This window comes from Falco biarmicus, chromosome 12 (assembly GCF_023638135.1).
Source record: "Falco biarmicus isolate bFalBia1 chromosome 12, bFalBia1.pri, whole genome shotgun sequence".
NCBI classification, from domain to species: Eukaryota; Metazoa; Chordata; class Aves; order Falconiformes; family Falconidae; genus Falco; species Falco biarmicus.
Window position 1 is genome coordinate 20,077,191 of NC_079299.1, and position 19,409 is coordinate 20,096,599.

A 19,409-nucleotide genomic window follows, 5' to 3' on the forward strand; every position below is an offset into this window, starting at 1 on the left:
TGTGTTCTCTAGCTACTTTCACTCACAACTTCGCTGCCCCTAGCTTTAAAGCCAGTCTGTGGTAAATGCCTGCTTATAACATCACTGAATCGGCAATTTTCATATCAAGGATCATAGGTGATTGACTTCAGACCTCTTACACTCCCAGCAGAAATGCTGTAATAGAATGTAACTTGAAGAATATGATTCCTGTAACTCCTTGACAGTATAATTACCTGTTAAATCTAATATTAAATAAATACAATATTTCAATACAATTATTATCCATCATAAGACACTAAGCTATTGAAAGGCCCACCCAAAACTAGAGAACACTGCTGTCTGGAAAACATGCCTAGTGTAACTGTCACCTAGAAGTGTTTCACAGGAAGGTAGTTTTGTTCTAGTAGTGTTGACTTAAAGGTTATCCAATCAGAGAGGCACAAAATGAGAATTCGTTTTAAAATTTCTCTCTCGCTGAAGCTTGCAAAGTGCATCAGCAATTAACAATTCCTATCACTTCTCCCAGTTCACCATGTGAAAAGGCTCAGAACTCGTTTTACAAATTGCTCTTTTGAAGATCAAAGGGAAGCTGAATTTGTCTGTGTGCGCTCTGGATGAGTTTGTAATTTACTGGAACTTTCAGAGGAGGCTTGGCAGCACGCTCGTTTGACAGCCCCAGGGTACAGGATTCAGGGGAGCTCTGTGACTCTTCTGAGTTCCTTCCTTGGCTTTAATTGGCACCTCATTAGAAATTAATGAAAATGACATCCTCTGTTCTTCCTGCTCCAGGCACAGAACACTACAAAAAGGCCCATCACAATTCATAACACATTCAATTTATATAGCAATGGCTCTTAAGCATTATTTATGAGATGTGAATTTCTTGTCAGCAGTTAAAAACTTGTACAGAGGGGAAGCAGAATGAAAAAAGGTCTTGAGAGTATGCATGTATGAAAATAAACAGATCTTTCTACATCTGAAAAATGTTGTGTTTGAATTTGAAGAACTTGCTGGAACTCCCTTCTCAGTAGTGAATTGTTTTTTGTCATGGCAAAGCCCTGCAGCACTGTCAAATATGTCTCCAGTTCCATGCAGTGTCAAGGGAACGAGCTCAGCCGCATCCCCTCCCTCTGCACAGGTCTTATAGAGACAGTAGAGCCAATGCATTACCTCCCAAAGATCTCTGAATCTGGTGTAAAGCAGCAGCCCACTCTCTCTGTCCCCTTTTAAAAAAGGTTGTTCCCTGCCGCACAAGTCCCAGTTATGCTGGATTAATATTTGCAGGTATGTCTATATTAAAACATTGTCCAGTATGTATAGATTTTTCTTTCCACTATGTCTCACTAAAAATCTCACTGGAAGAGTCACCAGGACACATCACCAAAAAAGGAGATAATTTCCAGTACTTTGAACTTTAAGACAAGATCACGTGTAACAGCAAACAATAAAATGGCTGCTCTGTGGAGTTAATTTGGATTTTAATAACAGTGTTTCAAACACAGCTTTGGAACAACATGGTATTTATGTGGTTAATCCTCTTTCCTTACATCCAAGCAAACACATACATTTGTCCTTCTAAAGATTGTGACTGCCCTTTTGTTGATTCTGACTATCAGAATTTCTTTTAATGTTTAAAGTTGAGGGGTTTTCCATCTTGGGTTTTTTTCCCCACTGTTTCAGTTAAGGAATAAGACGCCAAGAATTTAATAGCAGTGGTCCAAAGTCCAGATCAAACAATGTTCTACCTTGACCATTACTTTTGAAGAATATACATGCCTATTTTACACCAGTTCATTGTGCTTCACATTATGACAAAAAGGATAACCTGATCACATATGGATTTAGAAAACTTCTAAATGAAAAAGATTTTATTTATTCTGTCCCATTTCCCATCACCCTCTCACCAGGGTTTGTGATCTGGCTTGTCATTCATGACCTAAAGCAACCCAGTTACAGATAGCAGGGCAAGGTTAGTGAGAATGGTTGCAAAGGCAGCTGCTTTAAAATGACAAAGGCTACATGCTGATGAGCACTGGTAAAGCAGTTCAGGTGATGTGAAGCCAAGATCCCCTGTGTTGCTCAGTGGTACGGTTTTGGTTGCTTTTATTAATATTATTATTAAAAGTAAGTAGTGCAGGGTATGCCTACTTTGACATCACATGAGAACATTTTGTTACAGATAACACATACACACTGAATACAGCATTAATGAAAAATTACAGCTGCACTGATAAACCAAAGATCTCCAGTCTTTTCAGCCCTGTTGTGAACATGGAAATAGACTCCTGCCTCTAATTTCTGTCATTAAGTGCATGGAACAGAAATGTTTATTACACATACTTTAAACTATATAGTATGTACTACGCACTGTAGGAGTGCAAATTTTCATTTCCTCACTTATTGCTGAGGAACTCCGATTTTTTTTTTGGTTTCATATTGATCTTTTATTAACAAATTTTATGAACTTTAACAGGGCTATTTCCATAAAGCTGTATATATCCAGTAGAAATAATTTAAGGAATAATTCCTACAACATTTATATTGCAACAGTGTTGAATTGTGGAATTACCTCATGAAAACTTGAGAGGAACCAACTAGATATAGTTGCCATTCATTTTTTTTAAAAAAAAAGGAGGGGGGGAGGGCAGGTCTTATTTTATAATTTAAAAAACGTTAATTATCAATGGAAGGACTTTAAAAAGTTGCTAATAAAATTTTATTGCTCTTACATAGCTCTAACTTTGCAGAATGTAGCAAAGATTAATGATGTAACAAATTGCTAAGGCATCTTTTCTCCAATTCTCCCCAAGATTATAAAACTCTTGCTTCCAATATTAGGGAGGATTCTTCTATTTCAGTCAGGTACCTGTGAGCAGCCTCAGTCATTTGATATGTGACAGCAGCAGACTAAAAGCAGAAACTCCTGATTCTACCATGCTGAGCAGAAAGAGCCATACCAAACTGTGTCATTGATAGCGCTGAATTCCTTCAGTTTGATAATAATGTTACTGGATACTTCAAAGTATCCAGACATGTGATTTCCGTAACAAGAATTTTTAACATTACAGCTTTTGATTTCATGTTTGGTGGCTTCACAGATAACGTATGTTAGTTCTATGGCAGGGCTCCGGTATCTGAAACAAAGCCTGCCTCACATTCAAAAGAGCCCAACACAACATTGATCTCTAAAGGCTGAAGACAGACAGGTGATGAAGAAAAAAAACCAAGTATAACATGGAATCTTTGCAACTTTCTATTGCTTCTCTTCGCTTGATATTTGGTATTTGGTATAGAATTCACTCACTGGGTCTTTCTAACCAGCTTAGCCAACCCTTCCTCTCCCCACTGCTGCTCACAAGGGTGTGCCTTCTATCCAGAAAACATTTTAGTAGAATATTCTATGTTTCACAGGTGCAATGTGAATTGCACCTATCATCTATGCAAATCTTTTGGAAATTATGCCCCTGCTGAGACACAATGAAGTAACTGAACAAACTTCTGCAAACATATCAATACAAGCATGGTCAGAGAGCACAAGTGTAAGGTTTCAACACATGCTTATATGAAAAAATAATCAGCAGGTAAAACTACCATGTGCGTTATCACTGGGTCTGATGAGCACATTTGAACTAGTGATGAACGATGAAAAAGCATCTCCTCTGGAATCTAGTCCTATTAATTATTGTTTCAGAAAGATTATTTGCATGTAATATGAAACCCCAAATTAGCTGCCTGCATGATATTATCATCCTCAGCTCAATCAGTTGAACAGTGTCATCAACTCTGGAAAAGCCAGGTTGGATGATTTTAAGTTTATGGTGAACAAGAAGTCTTCCCCTCAACAGCTAACTGTAAGAATGAAAACATTTTCAAATTAGAGGTTTTTTTGGGTTTTACCTTTTTAATAATAATAGAATTATAAAATCAGAATGTAGATGCTAACCTATGTTCCTTTAAGCTCTGTAAAAACCCTGTCATCTTTGCATATTTGCTGATGTGCTTTGTGTTTCTCCTCCTGTCAAGTGGGTATGATGCTCTCCCGCCTTACAGGGACTTCTGAAGCTAAATTCATTAACATCTGAGATCTCTTGAGACAAGGCAGTACATCAAGGCCAACATTTTAAAGGGGAAATTAGACAGGAACTAATTATAACTTTTTGCTACCGGTGGAAGCTATAGCTTCTGTTTAAAAGTATTTTTGAAAGACAAAAAACCTCAAGTGTTCTCTGTATTTCCACCTCTGTCTGTTAGGGAACCGAGCACGGCTGCATTAGGACACTACTCAGTACTCACCACAGCGACATGATCCCAGTTCCTGCTGTACTAGCTCCAGTTTTGTTTGGCACTGGAAGCATCGGCGTCTACTCTTCTGTTTGGATCGACTGGTTTCTTCAGGCCTGTCATTACTGTCATCCAGTAGCCGTGGCCGTTTCACAGGAGAAGCCTCACTCTCCGACTGTGAATCTGTTGTATTCACAACAAATATTTTAGGAAACATATTAGAACTTCCTTGGTGAGGCATCCGTTTGGGCAGACTGAAGGTATATTGCTTTCAGCTGGGGTCACCACCAAGCAGCATGATACTCCCCGTTCTATTGCATATACACATTTTCTTAACAATCAAAATGAGCATCAAGTAAAGGACAAATTACCATTGTTCCCTAGAAGAACCCCTCCTGCTGGCAATTACTGAATGTAAAATGAAGTGATTAGCTTCCTTCCAGCCATGGCTGGGTCATATAGAGATACATGTAGAGTACGCACCACCCTAACAATTACAGACTTCATCTGTCATCTCATTTAGTTTCTCCTGTGCACCTTCTTTGTTCTCCCTGCACAAGTAGGCTGCTGATGAAAAGCAGCTGAAAGCAGGTTCAAACTATTTCCTCCCTGGGCAGGAGGGAGATTTTTAAGGCACAGCATGTAAATTATATCTCTTATGACTGAAGGCAATACACGAAAGCACCATACTGTGCTTCCCTCTCTTTCCACATGGATCATGATTTAAATCAAATTAGTATACACCAATACAAACCTAAACAAAATAAGCCCAACTTGTACATGCAGGCTATAAATTCAAAGTGCTCAGCCATTTTTAAAGAATTAGTCAGAATACTACCTGCATTAATAACTTAATAAATTTCAACTTATAAGAAAATAGCATGTGGAAAGCCTTAAGAAGTTCAGGATATGTTCGGGATAATGTTACTTCACGTAGTATAGTACCTTCCCTGCTTCCTTTTTTTCTTTTCCTTTTACAATGGACAGTATAATGGACAGGGCTCAAGAGTAGCTCATGAAATGCACATTACATTACTGACTGGAACGTGGGACGCCCAAACCTTATTTTTGCAGCACGTCAGAGGCAATGGATTTCAGCAGATCTGCCACTCTGCAATCTAAGTCAGGTCAGGCTAGCAAAAACATTTTCTCTTCCTAAACCTGGGCATAGCAGAATCAGTTCTCCATTTCTTTTTAATAGAAGCTGCAAATAAATTTTACCCAAACCGTACTACAAATTAAACTGTTTGTAGTACTGTTGCAAGGGAACTGCTGAAAGCCATTACTGCAATCAGCCAGTTCCAGTGCAAAATGGTGATCAAGGAAAAATAAAAGCATTAGTTCAGTTAAATCCACTTTGAAAGGACATCAATCCAGCAAGTACCAAGAGAACTATATCCTTTTGGCAAGGCTGTAGACTATTGATTGTGTTTTTACCTTTATTTTAAGTTTTCATTGTGTGGTGTCCTGTGCTTATGGAAAACAAGTCTATGTTAGTTGTCCTGAGTTAGCCAGGAAAAGATAACTGCTGTGGTTAGAACATTGCCCATCTCCTTATTAGTTATATGATCTTATCTGATCCACTGCTTATCAACACCATGACTTTCCTTGAGCAAACAGCTAATGAAGTCAGACCAGGAATACCTGCTAGCCTCTCCCTCCAGGGGACACTATTAGCTTTCCCCGGTTCCTCATACACAGTATAAACTAACCCACTTTTCTTACCTGTGTTTCAGACCTTGTCTCACAGTGTTTTTCCGGTTGTTGAACTCCCACTACTACAGCCATTACAAACACACAACTTGCCTTACTTGGGTCTACTTTATTCTGTCATAGTGCTCTTAAGATATGCTGAAAATGCCCTCCTCACTTTACAGTGAGAACAAAGTCTTGGAATCTCACATTTCACAGAGAAGTGAACTGTTTTCTGCAGAGTATATGGGTGATGTTTTTATTAAGCTACAATAATTTTATCTGATGTGTGCCTTTCACCTTACAAAATACATCTATTAGGCCTAAACATTTGGTAGGTAACATACTCCACCTCTACACGCCTGGCTGTGCAGGAGCCTTGACAAGGAAAAGTAAGTAGTACATAATGAATTATTACAGTTATAGAGCAACTAGTCCTGTCTTAAATTAAATCTCTGCAGAAGATGATCCAAGAGAAAGATCCTCTGAAAAAACTGCCCAACTCTCTGAACCGAGATCCCAACTCATGCAACAAGGGATATCTTATGGTCCTATCCCCCAGACTGGTTTTCAGAGTGCCTGAAGAGCAGGCTAGCCTTGAATGTGGTAGGGTGCACCTTCAACTGGCAGCTTGTGTACTGTAACCCAGCAAAAACCTATGCCAGCCCACCTTGCTGCCAAAGGTGGGGAACGACATGGTTTGTAGTTTATTCATTACTCAGAGACAGACGCAGTGCTGTGTTGAAATAGCTACCTCCCACACATCTTTCTTTCTGGAAACATACGCCATTCTGGTAGTTGTCAGAAGCAAATCTGGCATTCTGAATTAAGTCAATGGAAACCATAGTGGTCTGCTTATAATAAAGTCCGAATAAGGGATTCATGTGTATGAGTCACCCAGTGTCTAATCAGTTAATGAAGCCATGCGCTTTAATGAGAAAAATAGCTACCCTCAGTCAGGCTAGTAGTCCTATAATTAAAATATTTAATTTTACATTTCCTGTTAATTGGTAATGACTAATTGAATATTAACATAAGTTGGTTAATATGATAGAAATTAAAATTTAGGTATCTCATTTTTTAACATGCGTATCTTTTTGCCGTAATTTAAACAATGTTAACACCGAGGTAAGAAGCCCCTCGGGGACAATACCAGCTATCTGATGCCTGGCCGCACAGCACCTTGAACACGCAAACCCAAGCTAATATGCATTACAAACCAGACCAACAGTACACATGCTTACATCTTCTCGTGGGCAAGTACAAAGAGGGGGGAGAAAGCATAGATCAGAACTGAGAACTTTCAGATTCAGTCCTGCAATGCATGTCTTCCAGATCGCGTTGCCTTCCGCAATACTGACACAAGCGATACAGAACGCAAAGTAAGTCTTCCAGCACCTGGAATCTTGCAACATTAAAACAGAGATCTGATAGCAAAAGGAAATTGTCATGCATAGCTTTACTACCTGGATTGCAGAAAAAAACCCTCAACACCCTAGGAACAGGATGAAGTGCTGCAACTAGACACATGAGCAAATTCTCAGTGTCAACTATTAAACAATCAAAAATGGCTACAGAGAAGAGGATTGTTTCAGTAACTGACAGTGGCTTTCCTTAGAAGGATGATTCGTGCAACAAGAATTACTTCTTGCTCTGTCTTTAAAAAACATTTTCCACAGTCAACTTGCATATTAGCAGTACACCTAAACCAACAAATACCCAGTCTGAGGAAAGAAAAAAGGAAGAAGAAAGAATGCTTTCCTTGTGCTTGCAGATGTCAAAAATCATAAAACCTTTCTGTAGAAAACACCCAACAACAGAGATGAGATATCCCCAAAATTTCACAAAGAAATTGCTCAGCAGAGTAACTGCAACTGCCACAATCCCACTGCAGTTTTATTCTGGAGTTATGAAAGAAGGATACTTCTATATCTGATGATAGATTCTTCTAATTGTGGTGACTCTGTCAAACTCCCATTTGAAATAGAAGCAATTCAGCTGAGCAAGACACAAACTGGAGGCTTGTCTGGAAACAACAAGCAGAGTAGTGTTCTTAAAAATTCTGTTGTCTCGGACAGAAACTCACATTTGTTCCTCACTGTCACTGTTCTCCTCTTCATTACTCATGCTCTCCCCTCAAAATTTGCCAAATAAATGATGTCAGAGCTGAATCCCACTCTTAACTCTCCTGCCATGGAGGAGTTTGCAGGCTGCATGTACATGCTTCACTAACAATCATGATGGCTCTTCTGCGGTATTTTGGGGAGGGGGTGGGACGCTCTAAGCCCTGCAGAGACATGGGCTGAGAAAATTTAACAGGGAAGGAAGAACGAAGGAAGAGATGGGAGAGTAGTAAGAGAAAGAGGAGCTCTCCTCTACTGCCACTTGCTTCAAGATTGAGAGGAATCTGTTTAATCTCTGGTTTGGTGACAGCTCTTGAGGCTCTCAGGGTTGGTTTTTTTTTTCATTTCATAAAGAGCCCCTCACGCTGGCAGGCTGACATTTATGATCTCAGCTGCCTGTGAAAACACCAGTAAGAGCAATAATTAATGAACCCTCAAACATCACTGCCATCTCCTCTGAAACTATTTTAAGAGAAGCTTAAGCTGTTAAAACCTCTGTCCATGAAGAAACTTGCTCAGTCACAGACAATAACTACATAACAGGGATGAACTGAAGTTTGAGCAATATCTTGTTGCCAGTTTCTAGTTGATCTTTTTTATTCCCTTCATTATTCCATTTTTAGCTGAGGCATTACCTAATTCCCTCCATGTTGACTATGCATTAGAAATTTCATCTACAGGAAACTGCCTTGTTACAAATCTTTCATATCACATTTACCAAAGTCTTCATTTAAAATTGTCTCCTCTACTTCAAATGAACCTAAAATTAACGTAGCTGTTCCAAAACCCATCTGCTTGTTGACTATTAATGAAGAGACAGAAAGTCAAGATTAACATCTTATGAGCCAAGTTTGACAATTGTGACCACCTCAGTTCCTCCCTGTTGCTGTGTAATGCTGTGGAAACAGTTATTTTGAAACTGATATGTACACTGAGACAAACATCTTGCCCTCTCACACAATCCTGACTGCATCTCAAAGCTGCATCAGAAACCTAAGCACACATCACTTTTGGAAGCACTCATGCTCATAAGAAATTAATTTCTTTTGTGAATTCACCTCAATTTTTCTTAAAACGCTACAGATAGATGTCTCAAATTCTTGCATAAACCCTTTTGTAACAATTAACATGCAATCTCTTTTCTAGGATCATCGCAGTGCCTTTAGCATCACCATTTCACTAATTTATTTTTTCCCCTCCACAGAGTTTAAAAGTAACTGCACTAACACTCATAGTCCCTATACCATGTGGAGTAGGGAGACCGCACAGGAATAGTTCCTACAGAACTCAAGTCCCGTCAGACACTGCTTTGTCTCAGGAGGCTCCCTGTGCTATAATTCTGGAGACTACAAATAAGCATTACGGAAGTTATTATTTCTCATCAATTACCAAAACCATTCAATAGTAGTTGTTCCCAACTCTAATGAGTAAAAACAACTAACCAACAAAAAAACCCAAAAAACCAAAAACCCCAAAAACCCCACAACTCTTAGCCTCTTTAGATACTTAATTGAAGGCGTTGCTGCAAGACATTCCAAATGCAAGACATTACTGATGTGCTTCAAAATCTGCCAAAAATTCACCTTCCTGCTTTGCAATAGAGATTAAGGAAAAGGCTTGCACTACAGTGACTTAAAGTGTTGGGCTTCTTTTATTTTTAATGAACACTAAAAGAATCCCTAAAGAAATGAAATTTAGCGTTCATATTGCTTTGAGTGTAAGCGGAATTTTTGAGCTCAATAATAGCATAGCTTAATTTCCCCAAATGAGAGCTGGCACATGATGCATGCGTTGTGAGGAAAGCAAAGGAACATCAGACTCGTGTAGTACCAAGCCCTTTGCTAGCACAGCAATAACAGGCATTTGTAAAACACAAAGATGAACACTCCAGAGCATCACAAAACTTGTGTACCCAGCTAACTGACAGCATGTCTTAGAGCACACAAGTCCAGTGCTATACTTAAGCAAATACACTGCATAACAGCACAGGACTGTGGCTGAGCCCAGGGGCTCACCAGCCTAGGGGCTCCAGCTGACTCGAATCCGGACAACCCGAAACACTGACAGGGCAAGGTGGGTCCCCCGGCCACCAGTCACCTCCCAGAGCAACCTGAGGCGTAGGGGCTGCCAGCCACAGCTGCAGGTCACTTCAAACTGGGACACTGATCTGCACTGTGGCACACACCGACCCCCTCCAAGTATTCACCTGCCCGTTTTCATAAAACCTTTGTGTGAGATTAGTGTGTTCAAAACCATGATACCTTTTTGAAATTTAATTAAAATAATCCAAGAGACTCATAAATTATTGCAGGACAAACTATGGGGGCTTTATTTCCTTAGGAAAGCCAGCAGCTGCCCTCCATCTCCAGTGGTTTATGTTCATCCACCTCATTTGTGTTTCTTACCACCAAACTTCAAAACTTAACACTCTCTAGTTAAAATTTTTAAAATATCTATATACATATATATGTATGCATGTGTGTGTGAGTAAGTATTAATGCATATATTACTGCTAGCATGTTATTTCAGAAAAACATAAAAATGCGGGAGCATAACCACACATAAACATATAACTTTAGTAACATTCCACTTACACATAAGAAAACACTTCTTTTACTGTTGGGGAGACCTGACACTGCCACAGGTTGCCCAGGGCAGTTTGTGGAGGCTCCATCCTCAGGGGTGCTGAAAACCTGACTGGACATGGCCCCCAGCCTGCTCCTCTAGGTGACCCTGCTCTGGGCTAGCAGGTTGGACCAGACGGTCTCCAGAGGTCCCTTCCACCCTCAGCCACTCTGTAATGCTGAGATTTATGGGTGGGAAAATAAAAAATAATAATAAAAAAATTTATACACTAACTCCTTCCTACCACTCATAATTTTTGTTTTCCCCTGAACCTGTACTGTTGGTGTTACCATCCATCGGGAAGTATACTGTACTGCAGTGTAACTTAATGAGGCTCTTAACTACCAGCTCTAATGAAACAAAGGGATGAATCTAGTGCCAGGAACACAGATGAATGAAACATACATTGAAAATTGTACAACAAACAGGGAACTATATAGGCTACTGCATGCATTTTAGCTAAGTGTGAGAAGTGTGAGAATGCCTATGATCCTTTCTTGTCAATACATTTTACAATTGCTAAATTAAGTGAAAAGCTAATTGGTTTTCATCTCATATTTAGGCTCCTATACTACATATGTTTTATAGTTAAAATTCTTTAATTACTCCCCCCTATATTTTCTGATATCAGCAAGTCTTTGAGTTAATAAAAATGTTCATTTGTTTCTCAAACATTTTTATTTATATACCAAATTGATGTAAACAAGTACATATTTAAATGTATTCAGGCACCTGTACTGTACGGTTCCTTTGATGGATTAACTTAGGGCACTTCAATTAGTTGAAACACTTCCTGGGGCACTGGCCACTCCTATTGCTGCTGACTGAAAGAAGAACCTTGTCTATTTAAGAAAACTAGGCGAATGGGGTTCCTTTCCTGAATTACACCAATGGGCCAAGTCTGTAAACCCCCGGAGCCCACAACAACAGATGAGTTTGTGAAGAGAGAAGAGGCTGGACCACCCTGTGGAGCACTTGGCCTGGTGCTTGCTGTCCATCTCTTGCTACAAGGGTAAACAGCCGAAGAACACGTTTAAAACCAGCAGCTGACAGCAAAATCATACACAGGTAGCAACTGCAAGTGTCTGCAGGCACAAGACTGAACTCCCATTGTCTTGATTACTGGGGGCAATTTATGCACTATAGAAGCCTGATTCTGTTCTGTTCTAAGGATATTAAAGGAAGCTGGTTTGAATGGTTGGGTTTTTTTACATAGCTGACAAACAGCATCTCGAGCCCTTCATATATTCAGGCTATTATAAAGAATGAACCTTGAAAGGGCCAGGAGACAAAAAGAGACTACAGCACTAAAATCACTAGTTTTCAAAAAGATATTTTACAGGTGTCAATTTGAACTTGTTTTCTCATTATTAAATCATGTATTTTCGCAGCATGTGGTTAGGGTTGGGAGAGGGATAAAGGCAGATTCTGGTGACAGTGAAACCCAGAGAACAAACGATATCCTAAATGGCCTGAATAATCAGAACAAGATTAATAAGTGAAGGAACAACGCACAAATACAGATAGCTAAATGGAAGAAAAGAAACACAAGGAGGACGAAAAAAGCTGTAACATGGAAATATACGTGATGAAAAAGTTATGAGGGCAAATCATGGACATCCTGGCCATTCCACAGCACCTGAAGACCGCTTGTTACTATTCAACTACATATATTTACATATATGAATATGTATGTACAAACATTAAAAATAAGCTTACACTGGTTCTGATAAAATGGAAAATTCTAAAGCATTCAGCAGTATCGTAGTTTTGTTTTTGCTGACTTTAATGACAGCCCTCTTATGCTTTGTGAAATTCTCTAATATTGGATTAACAAGAGTAGATAATGCCATAAATATTGCATATGCACTAGTCAGCTCAAGAGTGCATAAATAAGCAGTGTTGCTCTGCTCCAAAATCCTAGTAGTATACTCCAGCTATGTTCTCATCGATCAGATGGTATACAGTATTCAGGAAAGTAATTCTTCAAACTAATAGCCTAAAACCACTTCTATACAGAAACTACTTGCTCTGTTATTTTTCATTCACATACCAAGTTTCTTCTAGTACATCCTTCCCCCCCACTGCTGTAATGAGGGTTTTCCAAGGCTAAGACACAGATTCAGAAGAGGAATTGTAAAGAACTCTTGCCTGCTAGCAGTGAAAAAAAATTTTTTTTCCAGTATTTATCTTTCAAAAAACTTATTTGTCATTAACTGCAGAACCTCAGTGATGCCATTAGCAACAGAAATCTTGCAATAAGAGACTGTAATTCCAAGGACTATGAGTGATTGATTTTAAGGAAAAAACCTAAGAACTCTGGTATTTTGATAAAAATTTTACTGAATGCATTAAGAGTAGGTTCTAAAATGTCCAGCTAATCCATCTTCAAAATATACTTGGTTGTGATTCAGTTATTTTAAAGAAAGCTTAAAATTCAGTTTGTATTTTGATTGTGTTACCTTTTCTAGCAATTTTTGTGGGGAAAGATCAACCAGCCCTGGCATAGAAGACAGTTTCTGTACACCTGATTGCTGCCTACAGTACATCAGAAGTCAGGCTGGTTTACTGGGCAGCTCCTACTGCTTTGAACGGAGATATCTGGGAAGCATCGACATGAACCTGAACCAAAGACCAGATTTACACAGAGGGAGAGCTAGAACAGATCAATGAAACTCAGAGGATGCAACAGTACATGCACTGTCTTGTATCTTATATCCAGCTCTTTTTCAACCCTCCTTGCTCCAAGATGTTGGTCTCATTAGTTATTCCCTGTAGTTTATGTTACGGAAAATAACTTGGAAAAAGAGGTAACTTGTTTGCAAGACAAGTCAGTGAACATACAAATGAAACCCCTCACTTTGTAAGATGATACACTTCCCCCTGCGTATGCTCAGCAGACTTCAGCATACTTCCAAGAGACTCTAAAATTACTGCCATATATTTTTAAGGCCCTTATGAAAATTAATAGCTAAATGGAAAATAGTGAAAACTTGTACTTAAAAGCTGTCTGATGCTGTCGGAACTTATTAGTCAGAATAGAGGCCTTCACCAAGAGTCAGATGAAACCTCACATCAAAAAGTACAGCAGCAACAGGATCACGCATTAGCTCCCTGCACATTACATGTGTTTTAATTAAAAAAAAAAAAAAAAGCAAATTAAGCGGCTATGTGTTTTGAAATGTATTTCAGGCCAGTTATTTAATGCCGAACTTGTTAAAAAAACCTTCAGTGCAATGAAGTTAACAAATTTAAAACTATAAGAGGCTGTGCATCATTGGCTGAAACACATTGGTAAGAAAGTTGTCTGATCTGTACAGATCAGATCAAGGTGCTGACTGCAACACACTGAGCTAAAACCAATTCAATTCTTCGGCTGCCAAGAGGCAGAGTTCCTCACAGATCTGAAGTTAATGATCTCAGCTGTTCTTTATGGCATTCTCCATATTGTCTTGCCATTGGGCAAGCCCAATCAAGATTAAAGCAAATCCTGAACTTTCCCAATCCTGTTCCAATATATAGTTTTATTACATTTTAGGAAGAAGGGGTTGTAGGTGGGAAATGTAAGATGCGTAACCCTGATTTCCTTGCCCTTGAAATTAATAGAGATGTGGTTTATTAAAGCTGCAATGAGCTGCAATCTTGTTACTTGGGAATGGCTTTCCAGCAGTCTGTGGGCGAATGCCAGTAATGAAAACAAGGAATTCAGAGCTGCTGGGAGCATACTGCCAAGTAAGCTTAATAGATGTATATTCTCTAACAGTAACTAGGTACCTACTGTCAAAGCTCAGTTAACTGATCACAGAGATCCTGATAGTTCTGAAAACTAAACGTGGCATGAAACCACCAAAAAAAAAAAAATTTAAAGGTAAAGTTGTTTCATTTTAATCAAAATACAGATAAAGAATAAAATATTTACTCCTCTGTTTCAACAAATTTGAAGATAAATCCTTTGTCGTAATTCCCTAAGACTTCAATACAAAGATGTCATATCTCAATTTTAAAAGATAATGATCTTAGAAAACATACAATTTTGTATTTGGCAAGAAATTCCCAGACTAGACTGAAAACCACCTATCAGACCATACAGAAAAAGCGGTGAGAAAGTGATAAGGACAGCAGCACACATTTTTTCAGAACTGGAGAGTATCTTCTTTACTGAAGCACACTTTGCTTATCCTGCTCATGGCCACCAAGAACCCTGCTGCAAGGCCTGTTGTCGCAGCTCTTCGCTTTGCATTGGCAACTCTCCCACCTTTCCAAGAATCCCTCTGCTGGCTCTTCTCTGCAACGCCTGAGGCACTAAACGCTGGCCTGTACTTCTAGAGCCTACCTGCCCCAGCTCTCATTAAGTGCCATGGACGATACTGAGGTTAGACTAAATACCTTTAATCACCCAGATCATACTAGTTTTCTGTTAGTGTCATTGAAAAAATTAAGTTGGAAGTGATTTCTGGGGGTCACCTAAGTCCAGCCTCCTGCTTGATACAGAGTAGACATCAGAGCTGGATTATGTTGCTCAGGGTCTGGTTCAAAATGTTCAAGAATTTTCAAAGCCTAAGATTTTGCAGCCTCTGTTGGTACCTGTTCCAGTGCCAGCTAGATGGGAAAAATGTCTTCCTTTGATCTTCTGGCTATACTCTTCCCAGCGCAGCTAATCCAGAGAGAGCATTTACTATTCTCCTACCATCTGGTGCTGCCTTTAATTCAACATGCAAAATAATTTTCCTACTGGCTTGCAATTCAATGTGAACTCCTCCAAAAGATCATCCTGTCCTCTTCACTTAAGCACAATTTCCTCAAAGTTGTTCTATTTGGAATGTGGACTTTTCCATAATAGGATTCAGGATATGGAAATGAAAACAGATGAAAAATTTGAATCAAGAGCAGCAAAAATAAATAAAGACAAGTGAAAGCTGAGGAACGGACTTACAAGTAATCAAAACAGTCGTAGACAGGTTATTTGGTGATGTAAGAATGAAAAAGGAAGGTTCAAGGGCATATCTGAACAGCACAAAGGATAAGAGAGAAGAATTTGGGTGATTTAAGAGGATAACTAAAGGTAGCAGGGTTTTAAGTACCTGGAGGATGTTCTCTATTAGGATGTTGGACTTGAAAATTTTGGCACTGAATGAATTGACAACATGCCAGTGATCTCAGATAGCTGGCAGCATTATGAGGTACACAGAGATGTGTGTCTCAGCACCTGCTGGGAGGTTAATACAGGCCAGGAGACCCTTATTCCCCATCCACATATACATTTTGATTACTATTTTTAAATTCTGTTGTACTGGGGTGGTTTTTTTTCTCCCCACAAGGAAGGAAAAGCTTGTTTCTCATAACCTATGCACCCCTGTATAACCAAAATCTACTTAAATTGGTACATATTTCTGCCATTCACACTAGCATATGTCAAATCCCACTTTCTGCATGAGGTACTGTACTGTTTTCAGCTGGGGTAGAGTTAATTTTCTTCCTAGTAGCTGGTATTTTGGCTTTAGGATGAGAATCATGTTAACACACTGACGGTTTAGTTGTTGCTGAGCAGTGCTTACAGTAAGTCAAGGACTTTTCAGCATCTCATGCCAGCGAGGAGGCTAGGGGACACAAGAAGTGGAGAGGGGACACAGGCAAGACAGCTGACCCCAACCGGGCAAAGGAATATTCCATACTGTATGGCATCACACTCAGCATACAAAACTAGGGGGAAAGCTGGCAGGGGGAAGGCTGCTCGGGAATGGGCTGGGCATTGGTTGAGTGGTGGCGAGCAATTGTTTGTCTTGGGTTTTATTACTCTCTCTCTGTTTGGTTGTGTTTTTTTTTCTTTTTTTATTACAAGTTTTTATTATTATAATATTTCAATTATTAAACTGTTGTTATCTCAACCCCCCAGTTTTCTTACTTTTAACCTTCTGATTCTCTCCCCCATCCCACCAGGGTGGGGGAGTGAGCAAGTGGCTGCGTGGGGCTGAGCTGCCGGCTGGGGTTAAACCACAACAGGTAGCTAATTACAGAGACACACTGGTACACCACACAATCCTCTGTTACAAGGTCTTCCTGTCATCTTTAGAAAGGATGCACTACTAACACAGAGATCATATATGACTGCCTTACTTGCTTTTAAGAGAATTAATCTGAGAACAGTTTTGCGGAATACAATGTTATAAAATGGGAAACATTAATAAGCATGTAAATGATAGTATTAGTCTATTTATCCTATTCCATAACAGTAATTTTGTTTCATTTCTTAATGCCAGCAATCCTTTCATGAATGACTTCAACAGACTGATTAGAGAAAAGGAGTTATTCCTAAGTAGGAATTACTAGCACATTTTATAAACATCTTCAAAATATTGTAAGTATTTCTAATTTATCTATACAGCATGTGAAATAGGGCTTCTACAGTCACATCACATTTTTTGTGCCTTTAGCCACTTCAACTACCCAGCTTCCTCACTTCATGAACAATGCAAAGGAAAAAGAACACCTGGGAACCAGTGTGAAAGTTAATTTCAAAGAAACGCCGACTATGAAAAGGATGAGTTTTCATTCATCTCAGTTTAGTGTACTTTAACACAGGCAGATCTAAGTATTCCTGTCCTAATACCATAAGATGATAGAAAAATAATCTATTTATTTTATCTCGGCTGTACTGAATAGACAAGGATAGGAGTCACTGTTTTCACATGCTGTCATGCTGCTGCACACCTTTTCATTTCTTGATGTTGTATTTTTTCCACTACTCAGAAGAAAATTCTCTTCAGAAGTGAACAGCATGAGTGATTAATGTATGAACTATGAAGATGCTTGCAAAACTTCTCTTTAGATTAAAGCAAGTACAGGCTAAATTTCAAGGCTTTTCTTTCCACTTTATCATTTAGTAAAGAGATGATTTAGATGTCTAGCACAGAAATGTGCTAGACTGTGATAGATAAAAGATCAAGAAAGACTTTTTTTTGTGAATATTACCAATTATTGTGTGCTAACAAGCTCTTAAAAACCTTCCTAGGAACAGCTGAAGTTTTTATAACTCGGAGGCAAGGATCATCACAGCTGTAGCTGACTTTTAACAAACTTTTTGATATACTGACCCCAAACCCATCTCTTTGGATTCACCAACCACACTGGTTATAACACACTTAGTCTAAAATGCACGGGATGCATTTAGTGTAAAAGATCATTCAGGTGACCATATCCACTATTTTTAATGAATGAGGGTGATTTTGCAAAGTTGAACAAGGTGATAGTGAAAATAAATCCTACAATTGCAGCAAGTCCTTAGATTTGTTTACAGATATGACTATTATGATCCTTACCATTAGGAGGATTTTAACCTACAATGAACGTAATATTTTGAGAAGGCTCTTAGATAACCAGTACTGGCAACTAAGGCAAAGTATATGTGGAAAAAAAGCAAGTGAGAGATATACTCAAGCTCCTTTGAGCAGGAGAGGAAACCAATCTGTCCATCCAGATAGATATGAAAGCACAGAACAGATAATACAACACATCACAGAAATAGGCAATAAGACGAGATAGTAAAACCCCATCAACACACATCATCTGATCATGGTAAGATGTCATCTTCCAGCCTCTATTAGCTCTTGCCACATCAGTACAAATCCCAGGCACTTTATCCTGTTTATAATTGCTGATGAGCAGTAATAAGGCCTCCATGCCTCAGCTCCTGTCCGTTCCACTTCACCGCCCACCTATTAGGTTATAACTTTTATTTACAGCCTTGCTTGATGTACTGTTCTATTAGTACAGCTGGAAACTGAGCGGGGTGTGTGTGTGTGTGTGTAAAAAAGTGGGAAAAAAAAAAGTGTCCCTAATGGGCACTGTTATTGCCAAGGCTGGGTGATTTATTCTGCTGCTCAAAGTCTGTTTCCTGTTGGTGAGAGAGCTCCAAGGAGGCTGGATTCCTAACACAATGCCCTCCAGAAGTCAAACACTAAAGAACACCTTAAAAATCCCTTGAAACACCAATGAAAAACATACCTCAGTTGTTTTAATGTTATAAACCTCATTCAACAATCTGTTGTACGTATTTTGCTCAGGAGCTTAACACTTCAAAGCAATGTAAAAACAAACAAACAAACAAAAAAATCTAATTAGTGGTATACCAGGTCTTTTTGTCCTTACTCAACACAAAGACTGAATAAAAATGATCATACAAAAGAAATGATTTCTTGGTTTTGGCCACGGCTGAAAATTTGTGTACTTCTGTTTCCACAACTTGCCCTTTCTATTAACTCTCCAAAGGCTGCCCTCGTGACTGTACAGGTTCAGCCTCAACGCATTGAGATTTCTGGCACTGCTATGATCAAGCACACACCTTCATAGAACATCAATAAACCCGAAACTTAGAAAGGACCATACGCCTGCTTAACTGCTTTGCTCAAGCAGTGGAACGTTACTTGCATCTTCTACACTCAAATTTTAAACCAGAAAAAGCAGAAGAGTAATGAGACAGATACCGTAATCTTGTACAATATAAATACTACCACACCCATCTAGAACAGATATCCTCATAAAATGTGAGCTATCTGCACATATACCTACACAAAATATTAAAGATGCACATATCTGATGAACTGCTACTGAGAAATAAAGTACTTAAAAACTCACTGACTTTACGAATATGATGAATGAATTGATTGCATCATTACTGTATTTTATCTGCCTGTTTCTACTACTTTCTCT

The 19,409-nt window shown here is 39.0% G+C and overlaps 1 protein-coding gene across 3 annotated transcripts in view; it reads right to left on the reverse strand.

The window, feature by feature from the left end:
* ZFAND3 (zinc finger AN1-type containing 3) overlaps positions 1 to 19,409 on the reverse strand; it is a 145,648-nt gene that overhangs the window by 18,043 nt on the left and 108,196 nt on the right. For all 3 annotated transcript variants that reach the window (XM_056356994.1, XM_056356996.1, XM_056356995.1), the window contains one exon: positions 4,276 to 4,446. In XM_056356994.1, the coding sequence (XP_056212969.1) occupies positions 4,276 to 4,446 (171 nt within the window). The remainder of the gene's footprint in view (positions 1 to 4,275; positions 4,447 to 19,409) is intronic.